The 22,649-nt window shown below is 38.3% G+C and overlaps 1 protein-coding gene across 7 annotated transcripts in view; it reads left to right on the top strand.

Moving 5' to 3' along the window:
- Positions 1-22,649, top strand: part of NKAIN3 (sodium/potassium transporting ATPase interacting 3) — a 377,204-nt gene that overhangs the window by 60,869 nt on the left and 293,686 nt on the right. The window contains exon 1 of one of the 7 annotated variants that reach the window (XM_080378305.1): positions 17,386-20,276. The exons of the other annotated variants lie outside the window; for them this stretch is intronic. Coding sequence (XP_080234431.1) covers positions 20,256-20,276 — 21 coding nt within the window. The 5' untranslated portion in view covers positions 17,386-20,255. Of the gene's footprint in view, positions 1-17,385; positions 20,277-22,649 lie in introns of those variants that run through there. 7 annotated transcript variants of the gene reach the window in all.

The following is a 22,649-nucleotide window of genomic DNA, read 5'->3' as shown; positions in this document are numbered from 1 at the left end:
TTTCTTTTCTCATTCTCTGCTCCACATGCATTCCTTCTATATTTCTCTCTCATGTATATACACCCTTCTTGCCTAAAACCAGATGACAGGCGTGTATACTGAATATGTAAATGAGTTCATAATTTCTATAGATGCTGCATTTTGTTCCCATTAAGTGAGGGCATTAAAACAAATTAGAACATTACTTAATGTGGTGTAAAATTATTACCATATGAGCAGTCAATTAACAAGATAAAATTTGCAATAATGCCTTAAAGGTGAAATGTGAGAGCTTTTAATAAAAAAAGAAAATGGAAAAAAAAATCCTTCCTGGTCCTCAAATCATTATCAGAATATACAGACAAACAACCATGACAAGTACATTTTATTACAGATGCCTTAAAGATCTCTTCCTTCAATACTGCTTTATCAAGGCTTAATTGTGTGCCCATCCTCACTAAAGCTCATAAAGCTTAAGCAGGGAAGATAGCTCCAAGAGGGCAGAGCCAGGGGAGTGTATCGTCAGTGGGTGCAGAACTTAACTCTCATCTTTGGGCACTAGAAGTGACCTCCTTTTCCTGATATTTCTGACTCCAAAATTAATCTGAAAGCGTCAAATCCAGAGATGCAGGCAGCACAGGTGATAAGATAGCAGTTCTCCCAGGACCTGTGACAGTCAGCCTTTTACCCTCGGTGACAGGGAGAGAAGTGCAGGCGCTTGCCATCACTCACTGATGAGTGTCTTTAGGGTGCCAAAGGTCTGGCAATCCACCTAGCAAGCCTGAAGTCATGCCACTGGTGGTGCCTTCCTTATTTATGTGTTGACAGTTTTATTTTATTTTTATTTTAAGTACAACTCATACCATAGTTCCAAAGAACTTTAAAAGAAGGAGGTGATGCATTGCTTGGATGCGTCTACAAAGATGGTCCAAGGTGCAGGTCAGACCCTGCACATGGTGTGTGGTCATCCCTCGCCACAGCTGGATGTCTGTGACTCTGCCTGACTTATAAGAGTATTTACCAGAAGTCCACTTAGAAAAAATACTATGTAGAGAATGTGTTACTTTTATTTTATTTTCACTCCTGTGGTATTTAATATGATTCCACTAGAAACGTTCCTGAGTCAGAAGTGTGTTTTTCAGTAGAGTTGATTATTAGAGTTTTCCCAAAGGTGCAGAGTTTTTAATGCTGTTTTAATGTCCTAGCCAAAAAAATGTCCTGCATACAGAAGCTATAGGATTTCCATGACTCAGTTCCTTTTTCTAAGTTCTGTCAGTTTTTCTAAATCACAGAATGTTTCTTTAAATGCATTTAAGGATCTGTAAAGAAAAGGGATTTGTTTAGTGGTGCTTTGTTCTTGTATATACATGAAGTCCTTCATTTCTGTGTATGTTCTTTTTAGCAGTGTGCATGCAAGTTTTTATTCAGCCTTCTGCATTGTTGCTGTTCTAATGCAGGATTCTGGTGTTCAGTGAAGATTTTGTTCTTTATGAATAAATTCAAGTCCTAAAGACAACCTGCCTGATTAACAGTGCATGAGCTTAAAAACAGTAACTACTTTCTCTTGTACAGAATAATTTTAGCAAATATTTACTGTGTAATAGTTGCACAGAGAAATGAATCAGTCAAAACCTTTGCTAAATATCTTGTCCATTCAGCATTATTGTTTATTGCAAGCACAATTCCAAAATATGCTGGAATTTGTACAGAAGGATAAAGAAACAGTCTCTGCTTGAAGAAACTTAAAACCTAAATAGATGATGTACAAATGATGAGACATAGAGCCCAAAAAATTGAAAGTAAACTAACAGTAAACTGTAATTTATGTCTTACTAGAATTAAAAATGAGAGGCAGTTACTGACACTGTTGCTGTCCAAGCTTCAGTGAAGGGGTAAAGCTAAAGTATAGTGGTAGCAAACGTGTGTGTGTGTTTAAAGAGATGACTGCAAAGAGTCTGTTACAAAACATATAGATTCCTTTTGATACTGGTAATAACTTTTATAATATCTGGCACATTTCCTTTGTAGATGAGGTTGCAAATTAAAAATGTATTACCTAGATTGACAAGCAAAGTGCTTCCTGATCATAAGACTTGCAGACTATAATGTATGGTTGCTATACCTCTTCGACCTGTACAGGAAGTCAGCAGGATGTGCCTGACTAGGAGAAAGATTTGGATTTCAGGGCACTAGCTGTGCATATTTTTTTATTTAATATCTGATATTTTTTAACATCTCCCCACTGCGGCAGCATCAGGCTGTAGAGGTGCGTGCTTGTAAACCTATTTGCAGATGTTATTGTACGTGGGTTGTGGAATGCACAATTTGAGGTAGTACGCTTCTCTTCGCAGATGTCTTTGTCTGAAGGATTTGATTGAATGAGTTGTCATATCAGGAAACTCAGTAAGTCAATTTGTTATACTGATATTCCTGTAAAATATGTGAGGACTGAGCCAAAAGCTGCTGTCTTCCAAGAGGTGTTTCAACAATCCTGTCTGATAAATCAGATTGAATTGCATTCGGTAAGTGCTGTAGCTTGAATTTCCTTCCACTCTGACTCTAGCTAAACTATGAAGACAGGGTTATACAAAATCTCATCACAAACCACATGGCTTGAAGTGTGAGAAAATGGAAAAGAAAGAGGCAGAGGAAGAGGAGGATTTGTTTGATAGTTATCAGCTATGCAGCCATTGGTCCTGTATATCTGTGCAGAGTATATGTGGCTGAAGTCTTGAGAAAACTGTTCCATGAGCAATAGGAATAATTAAAATGTCACCTGCCCAAAATTGTGAATGGAAACAACAGTGCCTATTGAAATATACTTAATTATTGCCAGGGACCTGGCAATTTCATTCTTTTGTTCTGTAAAAACCACAGTATCTGAACGGACTATGAGTAGAAACAGCAGGTATCTGTACCATGTTAGCTTATGTCCTATCTGATAAGGATATCACTGTATAGCTTTATGTTATTGCATTATCAGTATGTACTGTGAGGGACTGGAGTGCAGAACAGTACCAGAAGATGTGTAATTGATTACTTTATTGTATCTGAATCAGAACCTGATGGATAAAACACGCCCATCTGCAAAGTCCTGAGAAGTGTGTCATTTTAAGGGTTGCAGACCTTAGAGGAAGCCTGTGAGCCTTGGCCCAGAAGTGGGAAGACAAACAATTTACAGACCATCTGAGGAGCATGAAACTGCCTTGTGTGTCTGTGGTTGACCCGTCTGATCCTTACTTTCTTTTTGACGTTGGCATCTGAAATACAGTTTTGCAAAGAGGATATAGGCCTGTGTAACCCAGAATTAACTTTTTGCATTCCACAATGCATGGACTTACTTTAGAACTGAAGTGCAGCACAGTTGCGCTTCAGCTTCTTCAGTCTTTTATGTACTATGAGTAATTTTGATGATGGGTTTTTAAGATCAACAAGTACTTGAATAGTATTTCTGGCTTCTGCTATTAATCACTTTATGGCCTTAGATCTAAAATTATTATTTATCTTTAGGAGGAATTCTACTCATGATGAATGAATTCTTTGCCACCTTAGTCGTTGTTTAGGTCAGGGTCACTCTGCCTGGAAGATTTCAACCTCACTTGGGCATAATCCTTACTACAGTTTGTATACAGCTTTTCTTTAATTTTTGTTACTTTGGATAAATAATTGAAGCTGGTTAGGAATGTCACGATAAGGATATTTTGGAATTAGAAGACGATTGCATGGCAATTGTGTAGTTCCAAAAAACTATGGTTTTCCAGCAAACACAAGATGCAGTATCTATTGCAAGTGAGAGGCTGATTTGACTGGGGACACAGAGTTAATCAGGTGCTTACCTGGGATGTGGGAGATCCTGTCAAAGCCCTGACTGAGATTAATGAGAACGGAAGGTCATGGTTGGGTCTTTTCCATGTTGGGTGAGTGCCCTAAGCACACAACTATTTAATGTCCTTACAGAAGGATGAAAAAGGGGTAGGTGGTGGAATAAATCCCCCTGTTTTTATGGGTATTTTTGAAGTCTTTTCCCTCTCCTTATATAGATACAATTTGTGTGCAAGTTTTGGTCAGATTTTCATGGGGTAAGACTTCGCATTTAATGCCATCTTTTCACCAGTTTCCCACACATATGTATTATAACCTGCTGCGCTCGAGAACTATTGTTTATGTTCTTCCAGGCTCCTCCCATTGTGGTCTTAATCCGGTTTGTAACCGTATGTCACTGAAGAAGCTGTACGTGTAATTAGTAATAGTGATGTGAGCAGATTTTAGCCTATCAGACAGACCTTCCTTTTGTTTTTATTCCTGAATGGCTTTCAGAAGAATGCTGTTTTCTTAAGTAAAAAAGGTAAAGTTGAATGTATCTTAAGTCTGTTGAAAGTATCTTATCTGAGTGGGAGAAAAATAAAGATGTTCTCAGAGGGTGTTGATAAAATGTAGACAGCTAGCTAACATAAGTGAACAAAAACTTTTTTCTTTAAATGGAGCTATGCCAGTTTATGCCAGCTGAACTTCTGGTGTAAGCGTAGTTTTTTCCATTTATAAATTCTCCTGATCATAAAAGGAATTGGGCTAATCAAGCCTAAATTTTTGATGCTACATAAGAGGACCTGCACAGTCTGTCTCCATGCATATATGCTTCCCCTGCACTTCTTTCTTCCCAACTGATTGTAGAAAGATCATCTTTACAAGGGAAAATACAGTTTTGACCTTCCACATCCTGCCTTCTCCAATGGGATTTCCAGCCGGACCGTCAGGTGTGAGCCAGATTTTCTTTCATTATCAAGAATAAAGCAAACATTGTTACAATGGTATCTGATCATCAGTTACCATGTGGAAGTTACACTGGGCTTTTACTGTCTCGTGTCATTGGACTCTAGTGACCCAAAAGCAAAATGGTTTGTTTTGCTATAAAGCCACTCGGCATCTCCTCTTTGCTTTTCAGCAACGGTGAATGAAATCATGGGCCGCATTTAGAGCTCATCTCTATTGACCAGGTCATTGTCCCCATGCAGCCGTTGTTTGTAAAACTGCAGTGCAAGAAATGGGGCCTCATCCCAGGGATGCTGTGTGAGGGGGAGGCTGGCTGGTAGCCTGTGCTGCTCCTGGGTAGGGAGGCTGGCAGAGGCATATGGGGGAATTGCCCTGGTCCTTTGGCCCAGTTACCCGGCTGCCCGAACTGAAGAAGGAGTCTTCCTTAAGGATTCTCCCCTAGAAGGGAAAGGCTTCAAAAGACGTTTGCATGGCAGAGTGGTTGTTGGAGAGGCAGGAACACAGCAAGGCCTGGGAGCGCGCCCAGAACAGCACAGATGTCTCTCCAGTGGATCACTTGAATCATGCCTAGGTCATTGGGGCAGTGGGGCTTTTGCTTAAGCATTCCCTGTAGAATTGCTTTCGAGTGAAGTTTAAGGCAGGTGCCTGAGCACAGCTAATACCTCATTTTCAGTTTGTTCTGGTAGTGTAGCATCTGGGGGAGATCAGAGGAAAAGTGTAGCTTTTACACCAGTCGGTTTTCATCAGCATCCCTCACCTGCAGAGGCAAAATATATATTGCACTGCTCCAGCCTCTGACCCTAATTGTAAACCTTTACTGTTTCCCTTCTTTTTTTCTACTGTATCTTTCTGATTTCTGCTGGGTGTAAATAGATGGTGCTTCTGAGAACTGTCAGGTACCCACTGAAGTACCATGAATGAAGAGGCTTTGTTGGTGATAATTCCATTACTTGTAATGGGCTTTGGAAAGATACATGCTCTTTCTCTCGTACTAATTTGTCCTTTCTTCACTCTTTTAGCTGGGCCTCCTTATGACTTTTCTCACCTATCCTTTCTTCACTCTTCCCAGTTTCTTTAATGCATTGCAGAATTTGTTCCCTCTTCTCCCCCGGCTCCTCAACCACAGCCTCCCCTAATGGAGCCCTGTGACCAAGAAGGAGTTTTAGAAAGAATAAAGGGAATTATTTGCCCTTTTTAAATTTATGTTTTTCCTTTTAAACTTTTCATTTGTGAGATTAGAATTAATTATTTTTCACTATCATTTTACTGGCTTTTTACTCACTGGAGTTATTTATTTGAAAACAGAGAATTTAGAAAAGCAGGTGTTGATAATTGTTGCAAAAGTCATAGTTGCCTGTGTCTTACTCTGCCGCATGATAAGTTTGGCTTGGGAAATTCTGAGTTGGGGCTGGAGATGTTACCCTGTTGTCCAGAGCAGATGATAGCAGGATTGGATGCTTGTATTATTCCTGCATCTCCTCTAGAAGCTGTTTGCAATGCTACAGAAATAGGGGAAAGAGAAACCTTTGTAGCAGGAGCATTTCTTTACTCCTGGCTGTTAGGGTTTGAAAAATGAATATATTCTACTTCCTTTCAGACTTTCTGCAGGGGAGCATCCTCTCTCTCCCATAGTCTGCCCAGCCACATGGCTTGTTTTAAAGAGACCTTGATGCTATTTACATATTAAAGATTGTTTCCCTCATTCTTGACACTGCCTCTGAAATTTTGGTTTTAGATGCCCTCTTATTTTCTGTCCTGTTGATCTCTACTGTGAAATACTAGGAGGGTGTTGAGTTTGTTCTCTCTGCTCCTAGAAGACATAGAGAGGAGATTTTTTCCCCTTACTGATCTTTTAAATAACACTTTCTCTCCAGTCCATGCAGTTTAGCTGATCAATGATGTGGCAAAACAGCTATAACCTGTGAGTTTGTAAAAAACCTACATGCTAGAAAAGGTTTGTGTAGCCTACTTGCCAGGCTATTATGTATAACCTCTTCTCAAATAATTCACGAAACACCAACACAGTATTCATAGGAGAAAATCCAATTGACTCAATTTCTTTTGCATCATTGACAGACTAAGCATGCACAGCTATTTATTTAGACGACACAGCATGTTTTGTAACAAAGCAAAGTAGTTATGTCCTCTAAAAAGCAATGACAACAGTGCTGCAGAACATACGGATTCCCCCATCGTATGCAAGGTGGAATTCTAATCTGTACTCAAATCAGTCACTGTGCTCTCATCCTCAGTATCATGAAGGGTTAGCTTACAAAGTATATTTTCAGTGCAATACTGAACTATGCGTTGTCAATATAGCCCTGAAGGCTGAATCCCTTCTTTGAATTTTGAAAATACAGCCCTCGTTTAAGTGTATTGGTTATCTGCTTTTGAAGAAGTGATGCTATAAGATGAACGCTCTTAAGGCAAATATCATCCCTGAAAATCACCTCTAATACAGTTTTATGTACAAGGTGAGAGCCTTCCAGAAGACTGAATCAAATTAATTAGCTCTAGCTCTGTAGCACTGCTCCCATCTCACTGAACTGACAGCTGAACTGAAAGGCATGCTCAGACTGCACAGCACTGTTACATTATTCTGCACCTCTGGAGGAGTCTCAAGGGTCAAAACCAAAGAGTATCTCTGCTGTCAAAGGGAAAAAATGGGCAGAACTTGCTGCTTTCTGAAAGTTCCTAATGCTGTTTCTCACTTTGACCCACAATGTGAAGGTTACTGGGAAGCTGTAAAGGGCTACAAGCTTATATACATTCTGCTTCAGATTTAACATTATTGCTGCCCTTATGCAGCTAATAAGCGAAGTTGTGGGAATTAGGACATTGTTGCAGCCAGAATCTTTTAAGTGGTTTCTAAGAGATTCTTCTATCGGCTTAAATGAATAGCTTCTGCCTACCCACAGTAGTTTAATTGGTGTGTGCTGCCTTCAGAGCTAGCCTAATGCTGACTGTATGGGAAGATACTTCACCTGCAAGTACTAAATACACAGTTGGTGCACCTGCTTATACCAAGTTGCAGGTTAAAATGCTTTCTCAGCCAGGGATCTGAATATAGGTTTGAACAGGCAAGAACTGATGCAGAAGTTATTGGAATGAGGGGACAGCCTGTGTGGTGATGTGCATTGTGGGTTTTAGGAGAGGATGCCATTAGAGTGCCAGGAAGGTCTTTAAACTTCTTAAACATATGGGAAAGAAAATTCCTTTCAGATTGAAAGGAAATAGTTAAGAGTGAAGGATTCAGAACTTCAATAGTTAAATGTTTTTTAAATTCAGGGTATCAGTTTCAAATGAATTTGCTTATTTGTCTTAGTGCTCTAAAATATATTTAGATACAAAGAGACATTAGAATTGTATTGGTTTGTGTATATATATATACACATAGAGATTATAAAAGTTACAATTTCAAAATTGCTTCATTTCAGGCAGCCTGTGATTTTTATTTTTATTTTTTAAAGAAAAACACCTCAAACCCTAAGCCCAGCCTAGATTAGAAAAGCCTTTTCAGGATTCTGCATTGTGTTTCCCTTGATGATCGTGGTACCTGTTAACCCCTGGAAGTACCCAAACAACACATGACAATTTTCACTATCGCAGATTGTGGTTATAGTCCATGTAATAGAATCGTGTCTTTCTCAAAGGCTCTTGATTCTTAGCACAAAGATTAGTGACCTCTGAAAAGTGCTGTGAAAAGAAAAAGTTGGGAAGTATAAGTCACTAAAGGTGCAGACAGTCCTACAGGGCCAGCAAGAAGGAACGAGAGAATGATGCAAAATTACAAGGTGAAGAATTACTTGTAGTGAACTTTTGAAAGATATGCACACATTCTCTACTGAGTTGTGCGTGTGTATATATACAAATGCCTGAATACCAATGTGTTCAGAGTTCATGTGGTATGATTGATCTTGGCCATCATACAAGTCCTAAAGGACAAATAAAGTTTTTCCTTGACATTCACTTCTGTACTCATATCTGGCAGTGAATTAGTTTTTATAGGCATTTTTCATTTCCTGCACTTCTTGAGTGGTTACAACCCAGAACAGAAAAAAAGTGGAAATAAAAATGAACTAGAATATGTCTGGAGTCATGTAACAGTCTCATTCGGGAATGTGCTTTGTAGTTTGGAGGGAAACTATTCAGAGGTGGTTATGTGGTTGAAGGTTTTTCAGTGGTGAAAAGAATCCTTGAGATTTTTGTCACCTTTTTTTTTTTTTTTTTAATAAATGAGAACAGAATCTTTCTAGAAGAATATAATATACTAAATATTTAAATTTGCTTGATATAGTAGAAAAGCCAAATAATAAAGAGACTTGTACTGTAAAGTACAGTAGAGGGTGAATCATGAACAGAGGAGTAAAACAGCAGAGATGATACAGGGCCGTTTCCTTTGGCCAGAATGATTTCTGTAGGGGAGGCAGAGAGAGACTTCTAGACAAGGCCTGTAGTGACAGGACAAGAAGCAATGAGTTTAGTCTGAAAGAGGGTAGATGTAGACCAGATGCAGGAATAAATTCTTTATGATGAGGGTGGTGAGACAGCGGAACAGGTTGCCCAGAGAAGTTGTGGATGCCCCATCATTGGAAGTGTTCAAGATCAGGTTGGATCTTTGAGCAGCCTGGTCCAGTGAAGGATGTCCTTGTCCATGGCAGGTGAGTTGGATGAGATGACCTTCAAAGGTCTCTTCAAACCCAAACCATTCTGTGATTCTATGATTTTGTGAATAACAGTCCTTGATTTCATCAGGGGCACTGAAGGAATGGAGAGAGAGACGCAGAGGAGAGGAAATGGTGCTGGGGCAATATATTGAAAAGTTCCCTCACAGCATCTCAGTAGTGAAGGATAGTAGCAATAAAATATTAGGCTATGAATCACAGCCATACAGCAGAAGATCATAATAAAATTTTCCTAATTATTTACCTGAACAAACCTGGAATTATTGGACCACTTGGATAGGAACTGAGCACTTAATTGAGTATTTTTTTTAAGTCAAAAGGAAAGGAGAGTTAATGACAGACTAAAGTTGATAGCACTTCTCAAAATTTATTTTAGTGGGATTTGGTTTTGAACAGAACGTAGGAACCAGTTATGATTTTTTTTTTTCTTTTTCTCAAGCATCTTATCATAATAAAGGCCAAGCTGAAAAAACAGAAGAGATGATGCTGTGTCCACATTCATCAGGCTCTCACAGGTTGTACTGAAACAGGGAGTTAGCAGCCCTCTCAATAGACAGATAACTGCTATATTGCTTTTGGAGTCTGTTAAATAATACATATTACATATGTTAAATAATACATAATACATAGATACCTTACTGGCAGACACCTTAAGACCCATTTGCCAAGAATCCTGAAAATACCTTCAAAAGACAAGCCTAGAATTCATGGACTTGGTAGAAACAGTTTTGGCACATAAAATTTTCCTTGTGCCCTTCTCCTAGCTAAAGTGATCCTGTGTAGCAGTCAGTAATTGCCTCTCTCTTTTCTCGCTGTCCCACAGGGGCAGACAAGCTTTTCATCTGTCTCCTTGCTAGATTTGCTCTGCTTCACAGAGGCCAGCCATTCTCTTCCCACGATCAGTTATCTAAATGATTAACGTAATAAAGTTAAACTAGGTGCAATTGTTCCCAAATTGTATTTAGCCTGAGGGTAAATTTGGCATGGAAGTGGAGCTGGTATTTCCAAACTCCTTTTTTCTTTTATTTTAGGTCTGTCAGTTGTTTTACTTTGAGTTCTTTTTTTTTTTATAGATGAGACCTTTAGGTCACCATAACTCATTCCATGGACCTGTAAAAACTCAAGATCAGAGGTAGTGGCTTGCCTTAAAAGCACAAATTATTGATGAGATTGTTAAGAGTTTGTAATAACTGGTCAACAGTATAGCAACTCAGCCAGTGCAAACAATTACTGCTGTGGTCTTTAGAGCTGGCAAACATTTTGTGAGTGATGTTTTTGTATTTCTTTATGGGCAGAGAATAGGGAGAACAGATTTTAAAATATCTGTTTGTTGGTTGATGTGGTTGAATAAAATTGTGGCTTCTCCTGGCTGAACTGGCTATTTAGACGAAGAAGAGCAAGCTACCTAAGTTTTAGAGCAGTCATATCCGTAAATAATTCTTTTTTTTTTTGCCTTTCCTGTTGACACAGATTAACACTAGCCAAGTTGTCCCTATTTTTCATAATTACTTGTGTTTCAAATATGTTTCTGCTCCAAAAATTCCACAAGGCTTCAGTAAGTTGTAGCCCTGTTGTACTAAAAGCTGAGCAGAGCTGTACTGAGACAATCCCTGACCTGGTTCTGGTGGTTTAAATGGAAACTTCATCAAACTGGTGATTGTACTAGTGTAACATAAACTAACATGTAAGCAGTTCCTGCAAAACCCTACACAGAACATTATTTTTCTTAGTGTAGCCATTTCAATTAGAGGTAGGAGTTAACTGAAATAGATTTATTTATATATGCTTAAGCTGTGTAGGTAGATGACTCTGCACTGATGGAGCAAAAAATCTTAAATTGCAAAATTAATTAGTCCAACAGAGTGTTGCATTTAATCTCATCCTATAATATTGCTGGGAATGAGCAACTTCAAGGGAGACTATGGAAGAGGAGGGAAAAAGAGGGATTGGAGAAAAAATGTAGTGGCAATTTGAACTTGCTTTCTACTAGTTAGTCACTACTTCCAAATAATTTTTTTTTTCCTTCACATGTGAATGATGCTGCTAATTATGCTGGCTGCCTGCTCAGTCAGGCTGGGCTTGTTTCCCCAAGTGCTTCTGTTTGGTGTGACTGTGCAGAACTTGCATTCAATTATTTGCCGTAATTTGGGGCACAACTCATCTTCTAGATGATTCTTCATGCCACAGGTGTTGAAGTGGTTCCTTTTGTTTAGCAAAACAAAACTGAATTCTAATGAGAAAGTTAATGTATTGGAAAATGACTCCAAATGGAATAAAATTGCATTTTGCTAACTAATTAAATTTATTTTTCATCCTTTAACATAAAAAATATAATCATTTCCAGAGCCTGGTATTTCTTCGCTTTCAAGGCCTTCGGGGGATGTATTGGCACTTGCTCTCTGTCTTGCTCTTAATTCAGAAGATTGTTTCAAATGGAGACCTATTTCCTTTGTCTCAAAGATTCCTATACTTCTCTTTCTATTACCTGGTTTCTTTGTATCAAGAATTCTTGCTTTCCTTTGCAATCTGTAGAGCTTTTTATGCTATAAACCTTCTTTTTTGGAGGGTTGTGGGGTTTTTTTGTAGGTTTTTTTGTGTGTTTTTTTTTTTGTTTTGTTACACCATTAAAATGCAGTCTAACTTAAATCAGTCAGGTGTTAAACATCTAATTTGAGTTTTCTTTGATTCTTGTGTTGGTGGGAATGCTGAAGAGTTCAGCACTTTTGTTACATTTATTATAGCTTACTGGTAGTTTTGATTTCATCTTGCAGCTGTTGGAGAAATTAGAACATGGGATAAGAGGTCCATCAAGAGTGTCAGAATTGCCTTTAAGATATCAGTGCTTCTATGTCACCTTCTGGTCTACAAATGAGTGACTTCTGGCAATGTCATGCTGGACCAGAAGGGCAGCAGGCAGAACTGAGTAATGTGCATCACTTTTCCTTATTACATTGTAGAGCAATCATGAGAAATGAACTGAAAAATAATCAGTGCTTTCATTCAACCAACATGCTGAAATTTGAATGTTCAGTTACTGGCTTGAAAACTTCCCTGGCAGTCCTGGAAACACAGGTTTTCTATAAAATGTTTTGGCACAGCTTTCTTACAAGTATCACAATAAAGAAAATCTCTCATTATACTTCATTTTCTGATGGCTTTCAGATTCATTCAAAGGCTGGAAGATCATTGAAAGGTTGTGGGTTTTTTAAAATACTAAACAATTTTTGTAAAACCAAAAAGATACATGCTTCAGTGATGATTGACCACAGACTGCTGTCTGAGTACATGATCTAAGCTCTTGCTGGTGACTGATGCTACAGAGATGTCTAAGTGGAATAGATCTTCCAATATTTTATCCAGTCTTCCAGTCTTTTCTTGCTCTTTCCCATTTTATGCCCTGGCATTGTGAAGTTAGAGAATGCAAACTACTGTGAGTCAAATATGATGGCAGTTCTGGAGCTCCAGGATGGTTCTTCTCATTTCATGGGCTTCCTGACACATGGTAAGGGATAGGTTCCCAAAGTCTGGGACCTGCCACAGCTGAAAGCTTTTGATTCCCATCATGAATAACATCACAGAAGGACTTGCCTCCAGGTGCACTTCCAAGACCTCAGCATGGTCTGCCCTTGCACAGATTTGTGGCAAGGAGGCCTCTCAGAAATTGCTGTTCTCCTCTGGGGCTTCAGCCTCCTGGCTTTTCGCAGGAATGCCTAGAAGTCAGAAGAGCCTCCAGGACAAACAGGGTGGCCAGTGAAAGGTTATTGATAAGGTAATTCCATGAAGCACTTCAATTTTGTTTAAAGGGCATTTTTAATGAAACATATTTTTCTAATTGGCTCTTGTGTTAGGTGAAATTTTAGTTTTTGATTTACTAAACAAGGAATAAATCCAAGGCTTTAATGTACCTTTCAGAGGAAATACTGTACTAGAGAAGGTTTAAATAAAAATACCATTGGATTTGGATATACTGCAAGACCCTGACATCCTCCTCTTGTATCATTTATGTACACTGGCATTTAAATATTGAGAATGCTGTTCCTTGAGGATATATTTTGTAATCTTAGCTCCATTCAGAAGTATCCATAATTTATATTATTCCAAAAGAATGAGGAGAAGAAAAACTAATGATATAAAAGAAATCACCATGGGTATATTCAGATATAATTCACCATGTAAAGTAGGAACTATTGTATTACCTTAAAACAACGTCGCATTTATGAAGTGCTAAATGATCACTGATTTTCATATTAAGAGGTATTGTTTTCCAAACAGGGTTTTATAATTGACTTTGCAAAAAACCCATTGAAACTTGCTTTGACTTTGGCTTTGAGTAGCACAAATTTATGAATATTTCTTGGAAATGTAGGGTTATTTGAGTTACTTGCCATGACATTTTAAGCATTTCAACTCAAATGAAGCATTGTGCTCTGCAAAACATCAGTGATTGAATTCTGGAACTTTCTAGCTCTTTCAACACTTAGACTGTTTCTGCAATATTTCTCTGCCTGCTTTTCTGATGTCGGATGCTGTATGTATTTGTAATATGGAATGGAATTTGCTTAGATATTCACATAACATTGCTGATTTGCCATACTCCTCTCTCTAGCCTCTATTGCCCCACCAGTGACCTTTCCCAGGAGGAGCTGGGGATGCTTCACTCCCTGTCGTCTTGCTTCAGCATGCGAATAAGCCAAAGAGGGTTTACTCAAAGGAATGAGTACAAGGCCTTCCCTTACCTTTTTCTGAACTGTAAATCACCTGCACATCCCCAACCCTTTTATCAGGTTCAGCCAGAGCAGTTTTTGTGTGAAAAGCTACTACAAGCTTTCAGGTAGCTCTGCCATTAAAATTATTGCTACCATCGCTATTTCCATAAGATTAGCAAAGTGTCTAACAGTGGTCTGACCTTTATTCCATTCAGTTCTTGGGATGTTCAAGTTTAGAGAGCCTGACAAGGGGAAAAGAAGAAAAGGCTATGTAGGACTTTCACCCCTCTCTTGTGGATATGACAGTGTAATTAATGTAGCTATGCATGACTTGCTGTTTTAATTAGTGGCCTGTTATGTTACATGTAGTGAGCCTAGATAGAAAAGAGTCCTAACCTAGCTACTATCATGTACATTGGGATGAACATTTCTCTGAAATCAGCTTAAGATTTGGGTCTTTTTAATTTTTAAAAATTAACAATTAATTGGAGCAGTAGTTAATTAAAGTGGAGTGGTGGGGTTAAGTTAGTTGGCAAATCCTTTTTCTAATAGCTAATGGGAAGCATATGCTTTGTTTACATTCCCTGGTATTTGGGAGAGAACTTCCAAACTTTCTTCATTAGCTATTGGTTTAACCAGGAAAAGATGTAGTAGATGCAGATTGCCTCTGTTCCTTTCCGTAGCTGTAGGTACCACAGACTCAGAGGTGTCTGAAACTTCAAGTGAACTCTTTTTAACAGGGTGAAGCACCATCTTTATTGCCATTTAGGCTTTTTCTGCCGCCAGTGGGAATCTATTAAAGAGCACCCTGTGATAAACAGTACTGTATCAGGGAGGACTACTAACTTATTAGCACCAGCCTGGCCATGGCTTCACTGCTAGCATGTGTGAGTAGTAACTTGTGTTTAGAAAGTAAAAACAGTGAAGCTGTCATGAGAACAGCGGGGTTTAGTTTTGTTGTTCAGGAGAATCACAGGGATTGTTTCATTGATGCCTAAAAGCCAGTTCTTCTTTTGAGAAAAAGAAAAAGGTGATCAGTGGGAGGGTATTTATAATTTTAAAATTGATTTTAGCTGTTCTACCTTATTAAAAGTCACAGTAAAAATTTAGACTATGTTCTGCTTAAGCATCCAGATTGTGCTAGACCCTGCATAAAGAACTCCAACAAGCTTTCAACCCCAGTCACTAATTTTTCATGAACTTTTTGCCAGTGCATTTTTACATCTGACGCCAAGACATCAGAGTTTCTACCTTTGTGTTTTGAACAGAATTAAGGGAAAAACCTGAAATAAAAAAAAAGAGCAGAGAGAGCACAGGGCAAAAAAAAATACAGCAGAAATGTCTCAAAGAAGTGGTAGATGGATTTCAGTAACAGCAGTTGTGACTGTAGGACCTTTTCGGGGAAGATGGTAGCTGTATGTAGATATCCATGCCAAAGAACTCTTGTATTGAAAGAGTAAGTCACGAGCATAATGAAGTCACTCATGATACATGAGCACTGAGTGGCAGTTAGTATCTATGTGATAGTCCTGTTCTTTTTTGTGTCATTGACATTTGCTTCTGATGCTTTGTCATTTTCCAAGAACTGCTGGACAGCTTTCTAGTCACACTGGCTTGCTGCACATTTGAGAGCTCTTGCAGCTTGTAGGAAAAAACAGATTAAATACAAAGTCCAAGTGGTTACTCCTTCTTTAACTCCAGTTGAAACTAGTTGGATGTCATGTAAGTAATGTATCTAGAATTGGACCAGCTATAGTGTTTGGCACTCTCTCTGAGCGGTCTCTTGAACATTTAAAGAGCAATCATACACACTTAAATACTGGGAAACAAGGGTAGAAGTGACATGTGCAGGCAGATCATGTAAGTCAGCGAAGAAGCCACAGATAGAATTGCTGCCCCTGTTTTCGCTTCTGTTTTAGAACACCATCCATAGTCTTCAGGAAAAGAAAAGCCATGAAGGAAAAGCTGAACAGGGCTTTCATTCCTGGTAAAAGTCTGTGGAGGGAGTAGAGAAAAGAGAAAGACCATCTCTCAAGCTCAAGGGCCGATAATGTGAAATAATATTTATAAGCTGAGATCTTTAGGTTGCTTTAGTTACAGTGACAGGGGACAGGTATCAATTAGAGAAAATTTCCATAACATAATTAAGAGATAACACTTTGCTGCTCTCTCTTTTCTTTTTTTTTTCTTCTTTCACTTGAAAATTCTCCATTGATTTTAATTAAGCTTGTCTTGGACTCATGACCATAATCAATGTGATTTTTTCCCCCAATTTAACAGCTAGGTTTGCTCATCAAGGGACTTTTCCCAGGTGTAACGTGCTCCAGTTATGAAGTTTCATTCTGTGCTATTCAAACTACTAGTTCGTAGAGTGACTTAAAATGCCTTCAGAATGTAGAGCTAGAGCATTAATAAGTTTAATTTTTCCAAATTATTAAGTGCATATTCTTCCTATGAATGCTTTGTTTTTCCACAAAAAACAGATACTTTAAATACTATGTGCCTGTTGGAAAACACCTGAATATATTTTTTTTCCTATGACATCTTATTAAGAGAAATAGAAAAAGGGACACTTGCTAAACTCTTACTTGTAAATTTGAATAATCATTGCAATTTTTGTCATACCAATTTGAGCACTGTACTTACTGTTTCTGGAATCAACATAAATGCTTTTATTCTACCACAGTATATAGAGTAATCCTGCCAAAGGATTCTGGATTGTTAAACCAAATTCCGTATGCTTGAATTTTAAATAAAAAGGTATGTTTCCTTTATAAGGGATTTTTGAGCTCCCTTGTAAGGAATTTTTTTAGTTCCTTGTGAATATTTTTGCTGAGACTCCAAACCTGATCCCTATTTCTATAGTCTGTCATCATTCCTATAGCAGGAAGTAACATCTACTGCCACTGACTTTCTTCACTTGGGGAATTTCAGGCAGTGACCTGTAGTATGGGCTCATGTCCTTTGTGTCTGATTAAATTTAGCTAAGAGACAAAGGATCCACTAGGTGTGCAGATAGTCAACAACTTTGTAACGGAGGGCAGTGTGCTAATAAAGCACTTGTGCTAGTAGTACTCAGTTCTTTTGAATATGTGGTTATTAATTTCCTCATGGAAATACTCAAGAGCACTTTTCTGCATAATCAGTGCCTCACAAATATTAAATAATTTCTTCTCAGAAAACTTTAGCAGGAGAGTTGTTTTTCAAGTAAGTAAATTTTCAAAAAGTACACACCCCACCCCCCCCACCCCCCCCCGCCCGGGGTAGGTATTTCCTTCCACTGGAAGTTTTTTGTTGTTTAAAAAAAAAATATCCTAGGAGAGTCTCACCTGAGTACCAAACATGGGAAGTGTAAGAATAAATGGTTACCTTGAAAAATTTAGGTGAAGTTACGTCCAAGAATATCCTCTAACTCAGATACTTTTGAACTTCTGAATATTTGCTGTAAGGTTCTTTCATAACACATAGTGATTTGAAGTTCCTTATGTTCACAGACTATTTGAATAATTTTTAATGTGTATAGTTTAACAGCACTGTGAAATAAGGAAGTACAGTTACTCCCATTTTACTGACTGTGAAGCATCAGACTCTCAGCTAATGGATTTATATTGCTCTGGGATCTGAGCTCCTGGCTCTTCCTGGTACTCCACTGAGCCATATACTAAATTCCATCCAGTCTAACTTTAAGCACCTAGCTGAAGTGCTTCAGCAAGAAAAGCCTGATGTTATCCTTCTGTCAATGGATAATAGGGACCTCTATATAGTACAATTTATTACATTTAAGGTGTGAGGTACCTAAATGCAAATTAGATGTAATGTTATGTACTTATTGCCATTGATTGCAGAGGGAGTCTGTCGTCTTCCCTTAGATTTAGCTGAGCTTAGTACCTGAACTGCCACAGCAGGTAATCCAAAACCAGCAAGGAAGATTGTGAGGAGCAGTGACTGACAGCCAGCCATGGGCTAGAAGCTATTAGTATGAGACCTTTGCCCTTGTCTTCTAATACAGCTTTTGTACAGTGCAAATATAAGGAGTCTGTATAGGAGCATTGCAAAACAGATCTGTCTAAATAAACAAGGAAGAAAATAAATCCCTGTGACCCTGATGTACTCCTACAGGCCCCAGAGGCTCTTTGATTAAGTAAAACTGTCACCTACCAGCGTTATCTTTTCACTTTCATTTTACTCATTAATCTTCGGTACTGCTAACAATAAGACATATTTAATGGGTACATTAAGTCATTTGTAGCCCTTTATCTGTAGATTGCTGGCTCCTCTCCAGCTGCTGTAAAAATGATTAAAACACGTTATCATCTCATGGCTGCTCAGACAGTCCAAGTCCTTCCACCAGCGTATGAGCGCCCACATCAGCTAGGCTCATAGGAGTCTTTATCCAGTTTCTACCAAATGCAGAGTCTGGCTGTGACTGTGGAAACAGGTCAGTGATGCTGCGTGCTTCAACTCCCATCCCCTTTTCTGTCCTGTGTCTACTCTATGCCTGAGAGAGCTCTTTGACCTTTAAGGCTACCAGTTGAGGAACTTCTGGGGACTGAATGATACCCAATAATAATTTTTTTTCAAATCAGGAAAAAAATAGCTTTTACCTTTTAATAATTAGGGATGCTATCTCAGTTAAATTTCAATCTGGTCTCACAGCTCTGGAGGTTTTGTTCATTGTCCAGGATCCTAAGGGCTGCCTCCTGGAGCTGCCACCAGGCTGTATTCAGTGCTCAGTCCCTTCCCTGGGAGCTGCTACTGTGAGATCAGAGATTTGAGGCTTCCAAGGCAAAACTGGGTATTCATGCATTGGGTGGATCTTGGCTCCTGGCTCTTAGCAAAATTCTCGTTGAATCATAGCTTCACAACAGGGAGGCTGGAGGCACAAAGGTCTACTGAAATTGACGTTTTTAGCATTTCCAGATTGCCTACCGTGAATTCAAGAGCATGGAAACCTAGGAAGCTTTCAAAGAGGTTTGGCCACCTTAGGAAAGGCTTGATCAGCTAGATGAGTTAAAATTTCTGGATTTGTAGTTTTCGTGATAGGAACCTGAAAATCTGGATCCTTATTCTGGTAGAGGGAAAATTGAAATTGCCCCTTTGAGCTAAAGAAGAATCAAATATTTTTTGAAATGTCAGGATTTCTTGAGAAAAGGGAATTTCAACTTTTGAGCAGCTTTACTGTAATTTCCTATTCATCAGCTTCTGAACTAGTTGTAAAATGGCCAAGGAATGGCCTTTTTTTTTTCATGGTTTTTATGTTCAAGTTCAGTTCACTTCCTTTTACTCCACCTTGGCTCTTGTAAGTACAGCAGTAGTTTGATTTCTGCTGTTTTTTTATTTTTTTAAAAATAATTTTTAATTTCTTTCTGACTTTCAGCTAAGGGAGGATATGCAGAGGAATCATAGTAGTTCAGGTGGAAGAAAAATGTGTATGAGCTGTCTGAATACAGAAAGTACTAATTTAAGAATATGCATTATAAATACACTTTTTTTCTAGAAGGCCACAAAATTGATTGGCTGAAGCAAATTATTTTTTTCTTTGCAGTGGTGGTTAGGAACCAATGTAGATTTTAGTGCTGAAAGTACTGTAGGATTAATTATAGTCCTGAAACCATCAGACTTTAAGGAAATAGAACCTGATCCTTGAATGAATGGCTTTAAAACAGTGCAATTTGAGTATGCTGGTAAGAGGTTGAAAAAGAATGGCTTAATCTTTGCTTAAAAAACCCCTCAGTATCTTGCAGGATTAGGCTCCGTATTGTTATTAAGGATATGCATCTTGAAGAGTGAATGTTACTTGAGATATAGTATGGTTGGGAGCAGGTAACATATTCATAGGTCTGTTGAAAGGCATAAAGCTTAGTTTAAAAATAATTCAGATAAAGTTTTATTAATAAAGAAGTTAAATGTTTATAACATTTACAGAAACCTCTTGGCTTATTAAGTTAAAAAAGTTATTTTGCTTGCTAAACCTCTTGATTATTCAAAGAAAAGCGGCAGTGTATTATATTCATTGAACCATTAAATGGGAGTCCAGCAAGTGATTAAAATTAATAGGTCAGCATGAAACTTGGGTGGATACAGAGGAAAAACCCCAGGGTGACTAGCTGTCAAAATGCTGTATCTGTTTGTCAAGGTGAATGGTTTAAGCCAATTTTTTTATAATAGTCTTTGTATTTGGGCTTTATTATAATTCATGTGTGTTTGCCATCTTTAAAGTCTTAGATTAGAAATAAATGGGAAATGTATAACTATTCTCTGTAACAATATACCATGGAATATATTGCTAGTTAACTTCCACAAAAATTGATTCCTCTTCAGTGGTGGTAGTTTCTTGAACTAAGGTAAGATATAATAGGTAAGTTACATTTACATAAAAGACCTACGCAGATTTTACTGTAGGTTTGCTAGCTTGAAAGCTGTAGAAGAGATTGTAGAGCCAAAGGAAAAATACAGAAGAAAAGGAAACAGCTGAATGTGTGATGCACTTGGTAGAAATGAACAAAATGAAATAGTGTGATTGCAGTTCCTAGTGCTATCTGAATAGACTGATGGTTTGGCAAATGAGAAATATGTAATGTCAGACAGGAAAATGTGGTGTGTTGCTGCTTCCTTAATTTATATATTTTTTTCTGAGAACAATAGTGGAGCTCCTGCATATGAAGTTTTTAACCCATTTGCTGCAGAATAAACAACAGGTACGTCTATTAGATTGCACCACACTGTGCTACTGAATCCTAACGGTCACCGCTTTTGGTGAAATACTAATGGAACATCTGCAGCACAGCAGGGAGAAAGCTGGGCTCACAGTGAAACGGTTATACTTTCCTGCAGGTTCTAATGCTTATTAGTAAGTATTTTGGAGTCCTAGCTCATTTACCTTTCTCATTTGTGACAGTAGACAGCTTTCCTATTTCTCTTATACCTTACTGTGTCTAAGCCTTACATATGTGATGTCAGTAACTCTCTATATCTTTTGCATTCCAGGGACTTCAATTAAACTTCTAGTATGGGTAATACATGCATTTTGAATTAAAATGGAAGAGCAGTGGATAGATACTGAATGTTTTTATGTCATGTTCTAAGTTGGCAATCTGAAACAGGCACTAAATTGCAAAAAGCCTGACATAGTTTAATCCTTTAGTAACAAAAAAAGGCGCAGAGCTCCATGTCTGAGTTTAATTGAATTCAAATGACAAGACTGGATTCTCATCACAGTTAAGCAAGTATGAGTCTGAAATAACTTTCCTGATAGTGTTGTTGTGGATTTACACTAGTGTAATAGAGAATTGAATATGGATTTTGAACTTAAATCCTTTCATGTCTCACTTAAATTTAAAAGTAATTTACCTGAGGCTTGTGCTATACCAGTTTTTAAGTCTGGACAGCTCATATTCAGTGCATGATCCGTTTGAATGACAGCAGGAATACTACCTGCAAACCAGGCCAGGATGCCAAGCAAGTTTACAGATGCGGTTAGTACTATCTTAACTCATTTTGAAGCATTCTCTGAACACACCTGCAGTACACCTTCAGTCCTTCTGAGTCACCACAATATTCCTTCCTAGTGCAGTGAACTGCCTTCATTTTAAATCTTGTATATTGCCTTCCATAATAAACCACAGACTGTTCGTGTTAGCAGAGTAGATGGTGATTCATTGATTATTGGTTTGACCTAATTAACTCCATGATGTTAAACAACAGTCAGTGGTAGAAATAGCTCACAAGTTTGTCTGTATTTAATAAAGTTGTTGGACTCAGATCCTGTATTTTGCTCCTGCTGTGCATTTTCCACTGTAATTCTTAGGAATTTATTAAAAGTCATCTTTGAACCTAAGATGCGACATTGCATTGCTGGTTGAAGGTGGATAGGAGTCTTCTCAGGCACAAGTCTAAAGTCTTCCCCTTTGCCCTAGAGGGACTTTCTGATTGCAGAAATAGTCTTCTAGCATGCAAAAGGAAAGGCTGTGTGATGCTTTGAGATGCAGAGCTGTACCTGGCCTTGCCTTTTGCACGGCATGATATGCCATCTTGATGCAGGCCATTGCAAAACCCTGCAGTTGTGCAGGAGAAAGGAGACTGAATTTGTTTAAGGAAATTTACCCCTTCCATTGGTCGGAGTATGTAACTTCTGAGCAAACAGGAGGATCTCAGTGTGGCTGTGGAGCTGCCTTAGCTCAAGTAATTGTGATGGGATGATTTTGTAGGCAAAGCAATAAATCTACTTCTGTTAAAGCACTTGGCATGGACATTGGTAATGAAGAATGTGTCCATCAATATTAATCTTCATTATCCAACTGCTTCATGCATATATATGTATATGTTTGTATACATAGAATCCTTATGTTAAGGATACTTTTGTTAATATTCCTTAACAAATGTTAAGGAGCTCAAAAAAAGCTTACCCACAGCTTAACTACAACTTGTCTGAATGATTGTGCTGTTTATTTTCAGACACATTTTCACTTACCTCCAATTTCTGCCTTCTTCCCCACCTCTGTAAATCCTG

This window comes from Falco punctatus (genome assembly GCF_963210335.1).
Source record: "Falco punctatus genome assembly, chromosome: 3".
Taxonomy (NCBI): Eukaryota; Metazoa; Chordata; class Aves; order Falconiformes; family Falconidae; genus Falco; species Falco punctatus.
Note: the sequence above shows the minus strand (reverse complement) of the source record. Positions and strands in the feature narration are given on the sequence as shown.